Below are 20,067 nucleotides of genomic sequence, written 5' to 3' on the forward strand. Positions count from 1 at the left end.
TAAGAAAATAGACATTTGACTTTAACCCAGAGCAGATAGTTGGAGAAGCAAAACGAAAATACCAGAAATCCGAAAGAAAACTATTCACTGAATCAAGGACATTCTCGAGACTCCACAAAATTAACAAACAGGGAGACAAGACAGTGATGGACAAAATAACAGAATTAAAGTCGACCCATCAGCAGATATCCGTTACACAGTTTAAAAGCAGCACGAAGGAAAACGACCAAACACAATCAGAAGTCTTTCGATTAAAGTGGAAAGCCGCACAATTCGTTCGGGTCAGACATTCGACAACCTCTCCCGGTGACGACCAAGGGCAACGAAAGGTCATGACCTCCCGTCACGTGACACGGTTTTGTGACGTTGTGCGCACAGCCTGCCTGGGAGTTCTCCGTGGGCCCGCGCGAGCCGGGGAGCGAGCGGAGTCCGTTAGCGGGCGGCAATGACTTGGACCGTCTCCATGGCCCAAGCTGCTCTCCGGTTCGCCTTCCGACCATCTAATGTCGGGCCAGCTGCCTGTTCCTCTTCCACGTGGTTGTCAGGGTCCTGGATTCACTGTCGTTCCGGATCTGCGAGGTAAGCTGGCCTGGCTGGGTTTGTTTTCTGAACTAAGTACAACAGGCGAACCGTGCGTTGGTCTTCACAGCAAGAGGATTTGAGGGCAGGAGCAGACATGTCTTGCTGCACTTGTGATCTGGAGATGCCAGTGTTGGGCAGTTTAAAAAATCAGAGTTTAGGTCAGAGTGGTGCTGGAAAAAACACAGCAGGTCAGGCAGCATCCGAGCGGCAGGAAAATCGGCGTTTCAGGAATGGAGACAGGAAGCCTCCAGGGTCTCTCCAGTCTGCAGGCACCCTGCCTCTATTCCTGCTGAAGGGCTTTTGCCTGAAACGTCGATTTTCCTGCCGCTCGGATGCCTGACCTGACCTGCTGTGTTTTCCAGCACCACTCTAATCTAGACTCTGGTTTCCAGCATCTGCAGTCCTCACTTTTGCAAAGTTAAAAATAATACAACACCAGGTTATAATCCAGCAGGTTTATTTGGAAGTACCTGTACTAGCTCTCAGAGCGCTACCCCTTCGTCAGGTAGCTGTGGAGCAGGATCTTAAGACAGAATTTATAGCAAAAGATTACTGTGTCATGCAACTGAAATGATATATTGAAAAAACTTAGATTGCTGTTAAGTCTTTTGCCTTTCAGAATAGGGGAGAGGGACAGACAGACATTTGTTGACAGTGCAGTTTATTTTATATGCCCTCACTGCATGTATCTAAGCTTGTCAATTAATTTATTGGTGTGTGGCCTTTATTGACAGAAGTAGAATATTTTATTACAATATAACCTGTGTTCATCAGAGTCCCAGAATGGTTTGTAATTCCTCTAGCTCCAACACCTGCTCTAAATCCTGAGTTTTCAATGTTTAGTGTTTCCGCACTCTGCTTGAAATATCAGGAACCTCAATGTTTTACTGAGTTAGACAGACAAGAATCTACCTGGTTTAATCAAACCTGGCATATTGCCTGAGCCAGAACAGTGGTTAGGTGCTACAATTACACTTTAGATCCTAGATTCACAAAAGATTTCCTCTCCTGATCAGCATTTATTGATTCTTGCTTAAAAGATGATGTTTGTAGACATTGGACAGGACTGGATTTGGATTGGTATAATAATTTTCTCTTGTGTGAGAAATAGCTACTTTTAAGTCACAATGAGAAATGGCATCTTTTAAAAGGTACTGTGCCTTTTGTGGTGTTAATTTTTGCTTGTAACGTTTTCTTAAATTTGATTTGTAATGATGATTTGAAGTAAAAATAAGTTATTCATGTTTAAATGGTTATGAATTGCATTTTTTGTTATGAATGAAAGTACATTAAATGTTTCTCACTGCAGGTAGTGTAACCTTTAACTATAATGAATGATTAACAATAAAACTCTTTGGGCTACACAAGGTGCAAGTATTGGCACTTAACAGTGAGAGGTTAAGGAAGTCACCAAAGGTATGTTCAAAGAGCTAAATTTTGAGAGCTTGATTGGAAATCATGTAAGGGAGTTGACTTAGGAAGAAGTTCACTGTTGTAATTTAAATGGCTGAAGATTCAATGATACAAGATAGAGTGAGCAAAAGGTGGGAAGATAACCGAAGATCCCAAAGCTGGAAAGCCAATAGTATTGCCTACAGCATACGGACTGCAGCATTGATTGATTTATTGTCACATGTACCGAAGTACAGTGAACAGCTTTACTTACGAGCAATACAAGCAGATCATAATAAGCAAAGATGTACAGATTAAAAAGATTTTGTGCAACGTAACCTGTATGCCTCCGATTGTCCACTAAGCAAGGTCATTATTATTTGAGGCAAGAGAATCCATTCATCAGTCTAATAATGGCCGGAAAGAAGCAGGTCAAAAAGGCAACTCATCACCATTTTTGTTAAGGGCAACTAGGGATGGGCAATAAATACTGACCAGCCAACGATGCCCATGTCCCACAAGTTAATAAAAAACTATGGACTTGCATGCAAGTTTGAAGAGCTTTGGAGAGGAGTGGGATTGTCTAAGTACTTTAACTGGGGGAAATAAATTTGAATTTATAGAATTAGATGGCAGGGGCTGGCAATCTCCGTGGGATTTAGTATGTGGACTGTGGACATTCATCATGGCAGCTCATCACCTTGAGGGCAATTGGGGATGGGCAATAAACGCTGGCCTAGGCAATCTTCCCACATTCTGTGAATGAATTTGAAGAAAAATTTAATTTGGCCATCAAGTTTTTGTACTAAATGAAATGAATGTTGCTGCCAATGAACTACATCACTTGGATCAGGGTATGCTAGTCCGAGCCAGACGATAGTCTGTTGTCATTATTTGTGCTTTTGGACTGGATGTATTACAAGCTCAACAAACAACTCTTGGCAATAGATTACTTTCCAGTTTCCAATACCTAGATGCCTAATAACATAACCAAGGTGAAGTTCTTTCTATTGTTATTTAACAATCTGCATGCTCTTTGTAGACCTTTCAGCTCAATGTTAATTCATCCAATGGCCTAATTTTTTTCAAAATTAGCGATATCATTGAAAGTACGTGTATGCTAAGGTTATTGTTGAAATTACTTCTGCATCTTTTATTTGGGATCCTTGCAAGAAACGTTCAACAGTATGTCCTTCCTAATAGCTCTGAATAGTGTATGCTGCAAATATGAAAGCACAGTGCAGTAATCCACAGCACCACACAATCCTATATCAATAGTTCTCTGGAACTAAACAGATGTAGTACTGAAAAGAAATCTTCATCAGTTTGGTTTCTCTTCTCACATCTGGAGATCGTAGTGGCATAGACAGATATATTGAATATGTTGTTTTGAATAATCAATACATAAATATGGAAAATCTCAAAGACTGAGAGTGGTAGTGGAGGGTTGTTTTTCAGACTGGAGGCCTGTGACCAGTGGAGTTCCATAAGGATCACAAGCAACACCACTTCTGCCCTCATGGGTGCTGCTGCCTACGCTATATTCTGCCCCCAGTGATGTCACCAACTGGAACACCGACAACGCTGCTTCCGCTTGCACTGTAGATGCCACTTCCATCGCCACAGTTGCTGCCAAGCGTGCCACTTTCACAGCCACTGGCATCTCTCACCCCAGCCCTGCCAAAGACACTGCTTCTGCAAATGTCACACAGAATGTCATTTCCGCCCCCTCAGGTACCACGGAACACACAGTTCTACCCCTGCTCACTGCTGTTTACGTCATGACTGGTCACATCATGGATGATGTCACCAATAATTCCATGAAGTCACCCACTCCAGAAACAGTCCACCCCCACTCCCAGCTCCAGCTCGACACCAAGCCCCAGCCCTGCCAAGTTTTTACCATTCTCCCAGACCTTCCCCCTCACTGAGGATGAACGATCAGTCCTCAGTAAAGGTCTCACCTTCGTCCCACTACGCTCCCGGGTCATCGAATTCCATATGTATTGCAACGTCAAACATTTCTTCAGCCGCCTCTGCGCTTTTTCCGCGGGAGTTGCACCCACGCTCCAAGGAACCATTCTCTCACTTCCAACATACTCCATCCACTTAGACACCTTGTCCTGGTCTGCTACCATCCTCGACCTCTTTGTCTCCAACTGTTGCCACGACATTGACCACCTCAACCTGTCCACTCCTCTCGCCCACTCCAACTTCTCACTCTTACAAAACGCAGCCCTCCACTCCCTGCGCTCCAACCCCAAACTTCTAATTAAACCAGCGGACAAGGGGAGCACAGTGGTAGTTTGGCGCACTGCAAGTATCTACACCGCAAGCCAGGCCCCAACCTGACCTCCCCTCCCATCACAAGCCATTATCTGCCAGGCCATCCACAACCTCATCACCTCAAGGGGTCTCCCATCCACAGCCTCCAACCTCATAATTCCGGAACCCCGCATCGTCCGGTTCTACCTCTTACCCAAAATTCACAAGCCTGACTGCCCCGGACGACCCATCATCTCAGCCTGCTCCTGCCCCACTGAATGTATCTTGTCATATCTTGACAGGTCCTGTACCCCTTGGACCAGGAACTCCCCACATACATTTGTGACACCACCCACACCCTCCACCTCCTCCATGACTTCCATTCTCCTGGCCCCCAATGCCTCAACTTCACCGTGGACATCCAGTCCCAAAACACGTGGCAGAAGCTGTAAGCCCTCCCTTTCTTCCTCTCCTGCTGGCCCAACCAGTGCCCTTTCCAATGATACACTCATTTGATTGGCTGAACTGGTCCTCATCCATAACAACTTCTCCTTCAAATCCTCCCACTTCCTTCAGACCAAAGGAGTAGCCATGGGCACTGCATGGGGCCCCAGCTACGTCTGCCTCTTCCTCGGATACATGGAACAGTCCATTTTCAACAATTACACTGGCACCATCCCCCACCTCGGCTACATTGATGACTGTATCAGCGCCACCTCGTGCTCCCACAAGAAGATTGAGCAGTTCATTAGAATCATGAACATCTTCCACCTTGACCTTAAGTTCATCTGCACAATCTCGGACACCTCCCTCCCTTCCTGGACACCTCAATCTCCACCTTCAGTGACAGATTCAATGCAGACATCTACTTCAAACTCACTGACTCCCACAGCTACCTAACTAACCCCTCCACACCATAAAAATGTGATCCATTACTCCCAATTCATCCACCTTCAACACATCTGCTCCCAGGAGGAGCAATTTCACTCCAGGACATTCCAGATGGCCTCCTATTTCAAGGACTGAAATTTCCACTGCCACATGATCAACAATGCCCTCCACTTCCCGCATCTCTGCCTTTGAATCTCACCCCCTCCCCTGTTATGTAATTTAAAAACTTGTCTTTTAAAATTACGAAATCCAAAGTATGGGATTGCAAGTTATACTCTGGGATTAATATTTCTAGTGAAAAACTAATCTTTTATATTGGTATCTTTTGGTTATTGTAATCATGTATCATTTTAGGAAAGATTATGCATTTAACTGTCTGTGAATAATGTAAAAATACTTCACAATATAAAAGTTTTATTTAATGTTATTTTGCTTCCCATACTATGGTGTTCATTCAGAATAATAATCGAGAAAATGTATTTTATATCATCTTAAAGCTTTGTTTTAACATCCTAAAGTGCTTTGCAGTTGATTAATTACTTCGATCAGAAATGATGCGCAAGTTCTCAAACAATACAAGTGTTCATCACGATCATCCAGGAGAAAGTGAGGACTGAAGATCAGAGTTGGAGTGTAGTACTGGAAAAGCACAGCTGGTCAGGCAGCATCCAAGGAGCAGGAAAATCGACATTTCAGGCATACCTGATAAAGGGTTTATGCCTGAAAATGCTGCCTGACTGACTGTGCTTTTCCAGCACCACACTTTTCAACTTTGTTGTGATCATGTATTTTTTGGGAAAACCAAATTATTAAATTAATTTTACTTTATGTCCACTTGACAACAAGATTGGTCCTTTGCTTAACTTCCAATTCAAAAGACAAGATGTCTAACAATGTAGCACTTCCTCAGTACTGCACTGAAATGCCAGCTGTAGTTTTGTGCCCAATTCTCTACAAGGTTTCACTGCAGTGGTTTGATGATCAGATCAGTAAGAATGTCACCATTTATTACATTTTTTTTGTAAGTTGCTGCATTGTGTTTACTTTTGGCAGGGCAATGTCATCAAGAAGAAAAACAAACCATCTAGAAAGGACTGTCAACAATTTCCGTCAAGAGGTCAGTACAAGTTGCTGATTAGAGTGAGAGATGATTTTGATTTTCATATGTTGAATGTGAATTTCAAATATTTGAGATCTGTCTTACGTCAAAGCTATTGTTTATGATTGTGGTTGACTTGTATTTTCAGCGGAGCATTGATCAATTAATGTATTTGCATGCTAATTTAAATATGCATCTATCAGTCCGTAATTCATTCAGTCCGTTGTAATGCTAATAAGAGTCTGATATCATAAAGAAATAGAAATTTAAATTGCACATTTCAATGATAAAGAAGACATTCCCATTATTGTCTTGTGTGTGGGTCCAGAAGGCTCGAGGGGCTGAATGCAGTACTCCTGTCCTATGTTCAACCCCTGCACAATAAAGAGGAAAAAAGCATATAGCCAGAGGTAATCCAAAACATTCCAGGATCTCGGGTACTTGAAGTTAACTGTACAGTAAAAAAAACTCCCAGTTAAACACCGTCTAGAAAGTTCCAGTTTAGAATTATGCTTTGTCCTGGGATAGCTGCTTTGTCAAATTCTTTGTTGGAGCGGCAGGTTACCCTGAGCTGGCCAAGGGAAAAAAGCAGTTTAAAAAGTCTTATTCTTTACTGTTATGCAGTGATTCTGACCGAACAGTGCACAGTTTGTATATGTTTGGTGAAGATAAAACCAGATTAGCTTTGGATTGCCATCCTTGCCACTACAGACCTATAAAGAAACATCGATCCAAGGAAGAGATGAGGAAAAATTACTAAAAGCTTACTCAAGGGCTTTGAAATAACTTTTTAAAAGGAGCGTTGAGTCATCAGATTGGCAGAGGAAGCTATGAGGAAGAATTGAGGAAATAATAATGGGAAACAAGAGAATGGCAGAAGAGTGGATTAGATACTTTCCATCAGTGTTCACAGTAGAAGTCCCGAATGGTATTTCAAAGTTACTAAGTAATCAAGGAGAAAAAAAATTGGGAAGGAATAAACACAATAACTATAACTAGAGGAAGAAGTGCTGAGCAAACTAATGGACCTAAAGATCAATAGGTCCCCATCCTGGTGTTTAAAGAAAGTAGCTACAGAGATAGTGGATCCAGGAATCCTTAGATTCTGGAAAATACTGAAGATTGGAAAACTGCCAATGCAGAACCTTTTTATTTAAAAAGGCAAGGTGACAAAAAAATGGGTAATCATAAGCCTGTTGGTTTAATGTGTCCTTACAGATGTTGCCAGACTCACTGAGTTTCTTCAGCAATTTCTGTTTTTGTTAATAGAAGACTGAGTTGGGATAAGGCGGGGGGTCATTTTCACCATGGCAACCTGTGATTAGTGGGACAGGGTTTAGTGCTAGGGACACAATTATTTACAATGTATGTTATTGACTTGAATGAGGAAAAAGAATGTACTATAGATAAGCTTGCAGATGATGAAAACTTGGCAGATGCAATATCATGTAGGGAAATGTAAGGCTATGGACTTTAGCTGGAAGAAGAAGAGCTGGATCTTATTTAAATGGTGAAAGACTGCAGAAAGCTGTGAAACAGGAAAGTATGGAAGTCCTTATCCATGAATCACAAAAAGCCAGCATCTAAGTTCATCAGTTAATAAAGAAGGCAATTGGAATATTGGCCTTTATTTCTAAGTGAATAGAATACAAAAATAGCAAAGTTGTTCTAAAACAATGCAAGACCACAGCTGAAAAACTTAGGATAGTTTAGCACATAGAACAGTACAGCGCAGTACAGGCCCTTTGGCCCTTGATGTAAGATCAGACTAACCTACATACCCTTCATTGTACTATCTTCCATGTGCCTATCCAAGAGTCACTTAAATGTCCCTAATGTATCTGACACTGCTGGCAATGTATTCTATACACCTACCACACATTGTATAAAGAACCTACCTCTGATATCTCCCCTGCACTTTCCTCTAATCACCTTAAAATTATATCTCCTCATGATAAACATTTCCACCATGGGAAAAAGTCTCTATCTATCCACTCTATCTATGCATCTCAACATCTTGTACACTTCTATCAAGTCACCTCTCATCTTTCTTTGCTCCAAGGAGAAAAGACCTAGCTTGCTCAACCTTTCTTCATAAGACATGCCCTCTAATCCAGGCAGCTTCCTGGTAAATCTCTGCACCCTCTCTAACACATCCACATCTTTCCTATTAATGAGGCCACCAAAACTGAACACAATATTCCAAGTGTAGTCTAACCAGTGCTCTGTAGAGCTGCAGCATCACCTCATGGTTCAAAAACTCAATCCCCCAGTTTATGTAACTGTGGTGTTTTGTTTGTATGTGGCCTTTAGTGTTAGAAAGCACTGTGACATTCAGACAACATTTTCATTTTGTCCAACTATCAAAACTTCACATACCCAAAAGTTATTTAGTTTCTAACTCTGGTTACCATACATCCAAGTCTAGTTTAACTATCTTGTTGCAAATGTATTCTGATAAAATGCCTGAGTTATCTTTTTAGTTTTTTCCAAACCCCTGCCCTGATTTTGATCTTATTGACTGAAGCACCTATACTGTTAAACCTTTAGTCCCTTTTTTTTTTGTTGTATATTCCTTAATTTGTAAATATGATAAACTGTTGTGAACTTAAGGGAATGGAATGGTTGGAAATGTTATATTAGTTTTGCTTTGCAGGTGGGGATTATTTTTAACCAGAGGCGCAATGACTAAATTTAGTGTGGCAAAGGTACCTATGTAAAGAAGGTTTTTTAACTGGATATTGAAGTAGGGAAAAACAAGATAATTGATAAATTATTGTTGTGGAAGAATTATTTTAGGTTGCCAATGCAATAAACTTTATTTTCTTGTATTTTTAGATGATTGCTGAAGCAAAAGTCTGTGGAATACTTCAGGAATCTGAAACCGTTAAAAGACTGCGCCTTGTTGTCATGAACAAAGATTTTGCTTTCAAAGCAGGACAGTGGTAAATGTTCAATTCAGCATTAGAAGAGTTTGTTGTAATTACCTGTAATTACTTTAGTTTCTTGTACAATGCGTGTTCTTTAGCAGTTCAAAATATATTTAGCTTTAGCGTGATGTTCCTCTAAATTACTGTTCCAGAATTGTTGGTCTGTAGATGTTGGTAAAAAAGAATACAGTTTTAATTGCAGTTGTTAGCTTCAATACTATGCTTTGATCTGATATAACAAAGCTGATAACTTAATGAAAATAGATGTATTTTTTGGCAGTATTTGCAATAAACTATTGTATTCAAGGTGAACCCTATTTTTTTTTGCCACAAATTATAAAGCAGGTAGCAGAATGTAAGTGAGGTTTGGGGGTGTCTGCCATTGTCAATAGAAAAAATGGAAACTGATATAAGTAAACTAAGCCAAAGAAATCCAAAGCCATCATTCAGCTTAAACATTCTTCAAACGTTCACTGCCTCCACTATGGAAGTTGAACAGGCAGTGTGTATCATATCCAAGATGTACTGCATTAACTTGCCATGATTTCTTCAACAGCATCTTTCAAACCCAACATTACAATTAAGAAAAATGGTAGCAGACACTTGCAAACAATACCACAAAGCGACACATGATTATGGCTTGGAACTATATCACAGTTCCTTTACTGGTACTGGACCAAAAACATGGAACTCCTTTCTTTGCAGCATTGTGGCTATGCGTTCATTAGAAGGATTGCAGCAGTTCAAGAAGGCATCTTGTCACCACCTGCTAACAAATGAATATCTTACCAGCAATGCTTGTGTCCCATAGAAAATTAAAATGAGCTACATATTCAGTACGTGTTTAGCTGTGTCAGCACTACTAATTTGCTTGGTTGCTACCTCAAACTACACAAAGAAAATCTGGAATTTGTTTTTCACTCCAACGTCCAGAGTGTTAAAATTATTTTCTTTTATCTAAATCTATGCCCTTAATTGTCCCCCTCTGCTGTTGAAATTCTAATGGATATATAGTCTGGAAGGTGTTGTCTAAAGATCTTTGGCAAATTTATGCAGTGCATCTTGTAGACACTGCTGCGACTGAAAGTTTAGTGGTGGCGGGAGTGAATGTTTGTGAGTGTGGTGCCACTCAAGCAGGCTGCTTTGTCCTGGCTGATATTAAGCTTCTTAACTATTGTGGAGCTGCACTTATCCAAGCAAATGGGGAGTATTTCATTGCACTTTTGTCTTGTGCTTTGTAGATGGTAGATGGACTTTGGGGAATCAAGCGATAGTTACTAGCTGCAGTATTCATAACCTCTGATCTGCTTTTGTAGCCACTGTATTTATAGGATGAATCCAGTTGAGTTTTCTGTCTCTTTCCCCCCACTCCCCCAAAGGATCTTGATAGTAGTGGATTCAGTGATAGTAACACCATTGAATGTCAAAGAGTAGTGGTTAGATTGTCTATCTGTTCTTGAAGGTGATCATTGCCTGGCATTTGTGTTACATGCCACATCCGAATTCAGACCTTACGATAGAGCGGTGGTGATTGATGACTCAGCTGAAGATGGTTGGGCCAGGACACTACCCTGAGGAAATCCTGCAGAGATGGCTGACAACTGTAATCATCTTCCTATCTACTTCTGAAAAGTACTTAAAATCTGGGCCCTCTGGTTTTAGATCCTTTTATGAGTGAGAACAGTTTCAGTCTATTTGCTTTGTCATGACCTTTTGTAATTTTGCAACTCCTGTCAACAGCTTCCCACCCACCCCCACCCATTTCCCCTCAACCTTGCCTCCTGGAAAACAGTCTCATCTTCTCCAATCTATTTTCATAACTCAGTTTTTCAACCCTGGAACCATTCTCTTAAATCACATTCTTCCCATAGTATGCTGGCTGGAACTGTGTACAACTAAGGCTTTAGCAGTATCCTCTATACATTCATCAAAACCTCCCTGATTGTATACGCTATGCTTTTATTAATGATGCATAGAATTGTGCATGCATTTTTAGCAGCTCTCTCCATCCTGCCAACTTTTAATGACCTGTGCTCATATAAATCCAAGACACTCTGCTCCTGCACTCCTTTTTGAATTGTCCTCTTTTTAGTTTGTTTTCCATATCTCCATGTTCTTTGTACCAAGGTGTATTACCTCACAGTTCTGTGTTGAATTTCAACTACTATCTAACTGTCAAATTTTCAACATCCTTTTGGAGTTCACGCTGTACTCCTCTCAGTTCATAATTCTTTTACGTTTCATTTCATCTGAAAACTTTGGAAATGTCCTTTCCATGTCAAGATCCAGGTCATGTGTTTATATTCAGAAAAGCAAGTATTCCAGTACTAACCTTGGAACTCCCTCCAAACGTTCCTCCAATCTAAAAAGACCTATAAACTATTATCCACTGTGTTCTATTTCTCAGCCACTTTTGTATTCACCTTGCTATTGTTCATTTCATTAATTCCACAATTTATAACTTGCCACAAAATTTGGCTGAGTCAAATGCTTTTTGAAAGTCCATGTACACCACATCAATAGCTGTGCCTTTAACACATTCTTGAATGGTCTTAGTTGTCTGCAAAACATGTGCAAGGGTTACTTAGGCAAGTGCAGCTTTCAGATTTCAAACATCAATCAGAATGAAGAGGTGCACAACTGCCTACCAAACAGATATAATAGAAAATAACAGTCCTGTGCAATGAACTGTGCTTACTAGACTTTGACAGTAGCCAGTATACTGCTAGGAATTTAAAGCACTTTCACTTGAACTACCTTTGGAAGCTTGTGAATATCTAATTATAGTGCAAAATGCCAAGCACCAAAGTCCTCGGGTAAGCTAAATTGCGCATCTTAGTCAAGCTGACTCACTCAATTTGCATCTTGGCCAAAATGACCAAAATGAATCTTCTATGGTGAGCTTGAATCTGGAGTGTTTGCATTTTGGTCAAAGGAAGTGCTAAAAGCATATTCTAGAGGTTTAACTTTGTTTTGCTATTGATTTTGAGTCTTCGGAGAAGCTCACCCAGGACCACTGTACCCAGCAGAACCAAGTTTGAAAAAAACTCTCATACTTCGGAGAGGAAGTAGCCAGCAGAAACTTATGTACATGCGCAAATTAAATGTGGTGTTAAACTATAAAGTCAATTCAAATGAAAAACCTAACATATTTTAATTATATTTCCTTTTGCTCACTTCGCTACCTAAAGTTCTCTTCCAAATTCACTCTGCTCTTGAGTAGAATGTGAAGCATATTTTGTGCCTGACTAAGCTGTTTTTATTCAAGGAGCTGCGTGAAGAGATAATTGCAACTAACAAGAAATGTATGTAATCTTTTTATTTAAAACCTTTTTCTAAATTCCATTAAAGGGTAGATTTCTTTATACCTGGCATTTCACAAGTTGGTGGCTTTTCTATCTGTTCAAGTCCGGGGCTCTTGGAGAGGGAAAGTGTATTAGAATTGGCTGTAAAATACAGTAAACAACTGCCTGCCCACTGGATTCATACTCAGGTAACCAATTTTTTCTTTGTTTTTAATGATTTCATAAGAGCTAAAGTAACATCAGTAAATGCAAATCAATTATATCAATGCAATACTAGTAATGTAAACAGGTTTTAAAAAAACAATTACTAAATAAAAATGCTCGATTGTTGAATCATGGTGGAGTTTTTCTCATCAAAGAATTGACCACTATGATTTCTAGTATTGACTGTTTACGAATTTGTCACCAAGTATTCATCTGGTTTTTTTTAGCTAGCTTTCTTTTTGCTTTATTCTTCATAGAATTTGGTAGTTGCTGGTAAGGCCAGTATTTATTACCCTCTGAAAAGACCTTCAAGAAGTAATCTTGCTCCCTTGAACCACTGCAGGCCAGGAAGTACCAAACAACCTTGTGGCCTGGTCCTGGATGGTGTAGAGCCTCTTCAGTATTTTTGGAGCTACATTCATCCAGGCAAGTAAAGTAATAGACTTGTATAATGAGACAGCACAGAGGGAGACCATTTGGCCCATCTTATCTGTGCCCAGTCTGTGCAAGAACAATTCAGTCCTACCCCCACCCTTTGAGCACACTCAGATTTATTTCCTTTCAAGTGTCTTAACTGTTTTAAAAGCTAACAGTGAATCTGCCACACCTGGGAACTGTGCATTCAAGATCTTTCTCACTTTTTTTTAAATTTTAAAAACTCAGTGTTTTTTCCTCATAGCACCTTGGTGTCTTTTGGCAAATCAACTTAAATCTGTGTCCTTCAGTCTTTGACCTCTATGTCAATGAAAGCAGTTTTCTGTATTCTGTATATACATACTGTATTGCGTACCTCTATTACTTTACATTATGATCTTCTCTTAAAGAAGAACTTCAGCTTTTCTGATCTATATATAACCCTACACCTTCAAACCCTTCTTATAGTTCAGCACCCCCAATTGGACATAAACTCAGTTGAGTCAGCACCAGTGTTTTATAAAACTTCATCATAACATCCTTTTATAAAACCAAAGTACTGCAGATGCTGAATATCGCAATTAAAAACAAAATGCCAGGGAAGCTTAGGAGGTCTGCTAGCATTTGTGAAGATAGGAACAAGGTTAATGTTCTGAGTCCAATATGACTGTTCTTCCCAACCTGCAATGTTAACTTTGATTCCTCAGTGGGGAGAGAAACACAGAAGTGTTATGTCACTTTTTTTTGTATTTTTATTCCTTACTTTCATATGCTGAGAAGAAAAAGAGGATTTGTAATAGAGGCAGAAGATATTGCAGAAGTGTTAAATGAATACTTTGCATCTGTCTTTATAAAAGAGAAGAATACTGTTCGAATCATGGTGACAGAGGAGGAATTGTTTTTTTTTGGACTGGGGGAGAGTTTGTAATGGGGTTCCCTAGGGATTGGTTTTGGGACTTGCTTTTCCTCATTTGTACTAATAGAGTCATAGAGATCTAAAGCACAGTACAAAGGCCCTTCAGCCCATTGCATCAATGCCAGTCAGAAACAACCACCTATCTATTTTAATCCCATTTTCCAGCATTGGGCCCATAACCTTGGATGCCTTGACATCACAAGTGCCCATCTAAATACTTCATTGCTTCAGAATGCGTGTTTCTGCCTCTACCACTCTCACAGCAAGGAGTTCCAGATTCCCACACCCTCTGATTGAAAAGATTTTACTTCACATCTCCTCTAAACCTTCTGCCCTTTGAATTTATGTTCCCTGGTCAATGATCTCTCCATCAGGGAAAATATTCTTCCTGACTACCCCATTTGATGATTTGGATCTTGGTATGCAGCAGACAATTTCAAAGTTAACAGATGACATGAAACTTGAGAGAATTGTAAACTATTAGAGGACTGTGTGGAACTTTAAAAGGATATTGACAAGTTGGTGGAGTGGACGGATAGGTGCCAGATGAGGTTCAGTGCAGAGAAGTGTGAGGTTATCTACTTCACTGGAAAGAAAATTGGAAGATAATATAAAATAGGGGCTGCAATTCTAAAAGGGGTGCAGGAAAAGAGGGTCTTGTTGTTCGTTAGTTGGGATATTGTATACAGTAATGGGTGCCAAATTGTTCCTACGATGTGATTGCCCTGGGGAGAGTGCAGAAGTGATTTACAAGAATGATTCAACGGCTGAGAAACTTCACTCTTTAGGATTGATGGAAGAAGTTAGGACTGTTCTCTGTGGAGAGAAGGAGGCTGAGAGGAGATTTGATAAGGTTTTGCAAATCATCAGTGGGCTGAATATAGGGTGAAGTAGAGTGAATATAGGGTGCACATAGGGTGAAGCTATTTGTGTGCTCTAAAGTCTGCTGTGCCTCTCCCCTGGCTGTTGTAATACAGCTGCAACACTGGCATTTACCCAACAGTGGAAAATTGCTTAGGTATGTGTGGCACATAGAAAGCATGACAAGTACAGTCCAACCAGCTGTCACCCAATTGTTCTACTCTTGGTCATCAGGACAATGGCATAAAGTGTCACCAGCAGTGCTATCCAGCAGCATAGGCTTAGCAATAGCCTGCTCAGTGACAATTAGTTTGGATTCTGTTAGGGATATTCAAATTCAGACCTCATTATAGCCTTAATTTAAATATGAACAAAAGAACTGAACTCCAGAGGTGAGGTGGGGTGAGAGTGACTATCCTTAACATCAAGAGTGGAATTGAGTATGGCATCAAGAAAACCCCAGCAACAGTGGAGTCAATGGGAATCAGGTGGAAAATCTTTAGAGTAGATCATAGATAGTTGGGAGTAACGTAACCTGCATGTTTATCTCCAAGTCGCTCATCATTCAGACTTGGAAATATAACTTCATTCCTTCAGTGTCATTGAACCAAAATACTGAATATCCTTCCCTAATGGCATTGTGGGTCAACCTATCCCTAATAGATTTCAGCGGTTAAGAAGGCAGGTCAGCATGACCTTTTGAACAATGGGTGGTGGGCAATAATTGTGGGTTCATTGAACAATGTTTACATCCCAAGAGTGAATAAAAGCTGCTGCCACCTCTGGTAGGTCTGTTTTCATATAATTGTAGAATCCCTACAGCGTGAAAGCGGGCCATTTGATGAATCAAGGCTACACTGACCCTCCAAAGAGCAACCCACCCAGACCAACTCTCCCACAATCTCCATCCCTATAACACTGTATTTACCATGGCCAATCCACCTAATCTATCAAAGGGAAAGAATATGCACAGGAATGATGATGAAGGAAGTTGTGATTTCGGCTACTAAATCTGACTACATTTCCAATTCAAACTGTTGCTTGATCAGTCTGTGGGCTAATGCAACCAAACTTTGATATAACATCTGGTGATTTCCAAACAACTTTGTTGAGTCAAATGAATTGGATAAGCCTTTTTCATGTCTGAATCCAGTGCCTATTTTGCAGCTATGTCATCCACCTGAGCTATTTGACTCTTTGTTTTAGAGTCATAGAGCAATGGAGAAGGCAGGTCAGCATGACCTTTTGAACAATGGGTGGTGGACAATAATTGTGGGTTCATTGAACAATGTTTACATCCCAAGAGTGAATAAAAGCTGCTGCCACCTTGGCACAGAAACAGCACGGAAACAGACCCTTTGGTCCAACCTGTCCATGCCAACCAGATATCCCAACCCAATTTAGTCCCACCTACCAGCACCCGGCCCATATCCCTCCAAACCCTTCCTATTCATATACCCAACCAAATGCCTTTTAAATGTTGCAATTGTACTAGCTGCTATCACTTCCTCTGGTAGCTCATTCCACACACGTACCATCTTCTGCGTGAAAAGGTTGCCTCTTAGGTCCCTTTTATATCTTTCCCCTCTCACCCTAAACCTATGCCCTCTCGTTCTGGACTCTTCCCCCCCCCCCCCCCCCCCCCCAGGGAAAAGACTTTGTCTCTTTACCCTATCTATGCCCCTCATGATTTTATAAACCTCCATAAGGTCACCCCTCAGCCTCCGACGCTCCAGGGAAAACAGCCCCAACCTCTTCCTATAGCTCAAGTCCTCCAATCCTGGCAACATCCTTGTAAATCTTTTCGGAATCCTTTCAGGTTTCACAACATCCTTCCGAAAGGAAGGAGATCAGAATTGCACGCAATATTCCAAAAGTGGCCTAACCGATGTCTTGTATAGTCGCAACATGACCACCCAACTCCTGTACACAACACTCTGACCAATAAAGGAAAGCATACCAAACACTGCCTTTACTATCCTATCTACCTGCGACTCCACTTTCAAGGAGCTATGAACCGACAGTCCAAGGTCTCTGTTCAGTAACACTCCCTAGGACCTTACCATTTAGTGTACAAGCTAAGATTTGCTTTCCCAAAATGCAGTACCTTGCATGTATCTAAATTAAACTCTATCTGCTAATTCTCAGCCCATTGACCCATTGAAATCTGAGGTATTAGTGAACCAGATGAGTTTTTCTTTAACCCAACAATAGACCATGTTTTCATGGACAGAGTAGCTTCGCTTTTTTATCCCAGACTCTTATTGAATACAATTGTCTTTATTTGCCATATCCCATATCATCCTTGGCTTGGGATTACTAATCACTGTGCCACCACTTCTCTCCAAGAGTGTGAATATGTTCCACTTGTCTGGATGTTTGCTGGTCCATTAACACTCAAGGTCAGCACTATATCCCAGATAAAGCACTTGACTGGCACCCAGTCCACCTGTACTGACTTATTAGGATATGGATGTAGATTTGCTCACTGAGCTGGAAGGTTCATTTTCAGACGTTTCATCACCATACTAGGTAACATCTTCAGTGAGCCTCTGGACGAAACACTGCTGTTGTTTCCTGCTTTCTATTTATATGTTTGGGTTTCCTTGGGTTGGTGATGTCATTTCCTGTAGTGATGTTATTTCCTATTCTTCTCAGGGGGTGGTAGATGGGGTCTAACTCGATATGTTGATTGAGATTCAGTTGGAATGCCATGCATCTAGGAATTCTCGTGCGTGTCTCTGTTTGGCTTGTCCTAGGATGGATGTGTTGTCCCAGTCGAAATGGTGTCCTTCCTTATCTGTATGTAAGGATACTAGTCACAGAGGGTCATGTCGTTTTGTGGCTAGCTGATGTTCATGTATCCTGGTGGCTAGTTTTCTGCCTGTTTGTCCAATGTAGTGTTTGTTACAGTTCTTGCACGATATTTTGTAAATTACATTAGTTTTGCTTGTTGTCTGCATAGGCTCTTTCAAGTTCATTAGCTGCTGTTTTAGTGTATTGGTGGATTTGTGGGCTACCATGATGTCAAGGGATCCGAGTAGTCTGGCAGTCATTTCTGAGATGCCTTTAATGTTGGGGGGAGAGTGGCTAGGGTTTCTGGGTGTGTTTTGTCTGCTTGTTTGGGTTTGTTGCTGAGAATTCGGCAGACTGTGTTCATTGGGTACCCGTTCTTTTTGAATACACTGTGTAGGTGATTTTCCTCTGCTCTGTGTAGTTCCTCTGTGCCACAGTGTGTGGTGGCTCGTTGAAATAGTGTTCTGATGCAGCTCCATTTGTGGATGTTAGGATGATTGCCTCAGTAGTTGAATATTTTGTCTGTATGTGTTGTTTTCCTCTAGACGCAGGTTTGAAGTTCCCCATTGGCTGTTCGCTGTACTGTGACGTCACTGAATGGCAGTTTGTTGTTGTTTTCCTCCTCTTTAGTGGACTTTATGCCAGTAAGGTTATTATTGATGGTCTTGAAGGTTTCCTCTAATTTGTTTTGTTTAGTGATGACAAAGGTATCAACCACGTAGCGGACCCAAAGTTTGAGTTGGATGATTGGCAGAGCTGTTTGTTCGAGTCTCTGCATAACTGCCTCTGCTAAGAACTCTGATATCAGAGATCCCATGGGTGTTCCATTGCTTTGTCTGTAGGTTTTGTTGTTGAAGGTGAAGTGGGTGATAAGGCATAGGTCTACTAGCTTGACGATACTGTCCTTGTTGATGAAGTTTGTGTTTGGTGTATATGTCTTTGGGTCTTCGAATTGTGTAGTCAGTGTTTCCTTGGCCAGGTTGATGTTGATTGATGTGAACAGGGCTGTTAGATCAGAGGAGACCATTATTTCATCCACTTCTATCTTTGTGTCTTTGGTCTTCAGGGGTTCTTGGATGGTGTGGATGGAGTGGTTCTACTAAGTGTTTTAGTCTTTGGTGTAGCTTCTTGGCCAATCTGTAGGTTGGTGTTCCAGGTAGCGTCTGGGTCTGGGGGGAGGGGGGGGGGGGGCGCTCCTGGTTTGTGAATTTTGGGTAATCCGTAGAAGCATGTGTTGGATCCGTCTGTCATTTTTTGGAAGGCCTATCTTATTTATTTCTCCAGAATTCTGAAGTTTCTTGAGTAAGGCTGTGATTCGGCTCTCTAGTTGTGGGGTCAGGTCTATCGCCATTTGTCGGTTAGTGTTGGTGTCTGCGTTCACTGTTTCAATGTAGTCTCTTTGATTTAAAATGACTGTCAAGTGTCCTTTATCTGCTGGTAGGATAACAATATTTTTAACTTTTTTTAGTCTTTCTAGTGCTTTCCTTTCTAGTGTGTTTCCTTCCTTTTCCCTGCTTAATGTTAGTGCAATTACCTGTCTTATAGTTTGCTGGGTTTCTTCTGTGAGTTGGTTGTCTTTCAGTTTTGTTTCTAATGCTGCTAAGAAATCTTTCTTGTCCGCATCCTGGCAGTTGTAATTTAATCCTCTAACTAAGTGTCTGTTAAGGGTTGGTCAGATAAAAATATTTTTTATCCATGTTTCTGTGTTGTCGGTGTTGTTATTTGATGTAAGTTTGTCTAGTTTTTTCTGCAGATCTAGTTTTTTTCATTTTCTGTGTTTGTCACTGTCTAATATCTATGGCTTGTTGTATTGTGTCTATCCATTCATGGTCTGTTGCATGAGTGAGTAAAGTCTTTAGGTGCAAAATTTCTCTGTTGTATTTACAGAGTCTGTTATGGGCATCATTAATCATTAATCAAATAACATCACCAATTCAGGAAAGCCAAACATATAAATAGCAAGCAGGAAATATCAGCAGTGCTTCGTCCGGAGGTTCACTGAAGATGTTACCTAGTATGGTCACAAAACATCTGAAAATGAATCTTCCAGCTCAGCAAGCAAACCTACATCCAGAACATCAACCTGAGCTACAAATTTTCTCAGAAATCGCTTATTAGGATGTTTCAAAGCAGTCAAACACCTGGCTATTTTGGAATCAGTAGATCAGCTCAGATAAAATTCCATAACTTTATAATTAAATAATAGGGCTAACAACAATATGGTCATTTTGGTCATAAGCTTCATTTAATTAACTGAAATCAGATTATAAATTATCATTATGAGCTTTAAATCTCAGTTTTAAGATGATTGAAAATTGATTGCCCCCTTGGCTTGACTTCTGAAATATTAGTGTCAAGCATGTGGTGCTGGAAAAGCACAGGAGGTCAGACAGCATCTGAGGAGCAGGAAAA

General features: G+C 40.7%; 1 protein-coding gene across 1 annotated transcript in view; it reads left to right on the forward strand.

The window, feature by feature from the left end:
• Positions 1–365: 365 nt before the first annotated feature.
• The window catches only part of oxnad1 (oxidoreductase NAD-binding domain containing 1), a 33,654-nt gene continuing 13,952 nt past the window's right edge, over positions 366–20,067 (forward strand). The window contains exons 1-4 of the mRNA XM_072575706.1: positions 366–579; positions 6,184–6,247; positions 9,068–9,174; positions 12,511–12,652. Of these exons, the coding sequence (XP_072431807.1) occupies positions 446–579; positions 6,184–6,247; positions 9,068–9,174; positions 12,511–12,652 (447 nt within the window). The 5' untranslated portion in view covers positions 366–445. The remainder of the gene's footprint in view (positions 580–6,183; positions 6,248–9,067; positions 9,175–12,510; positions 12,653–20,067) is intronic.

Source organism: Chiloscyllium punctatum, chromosome 8 (genome assembly GCF_047496795.1).
Source record: "Chiloscyllium punctatum isolate Juve2018m chromosome 8, sChiPun1.3, whole genome shotgun sequence".
NCBI classification, from domain to species: Eukaryota; Metazoa; Chordata; class Chondrichthyes; order Orectolobiformes; family Hemiscylliidae; genus Chiloscyllium; species Chiloscyllium punctatum.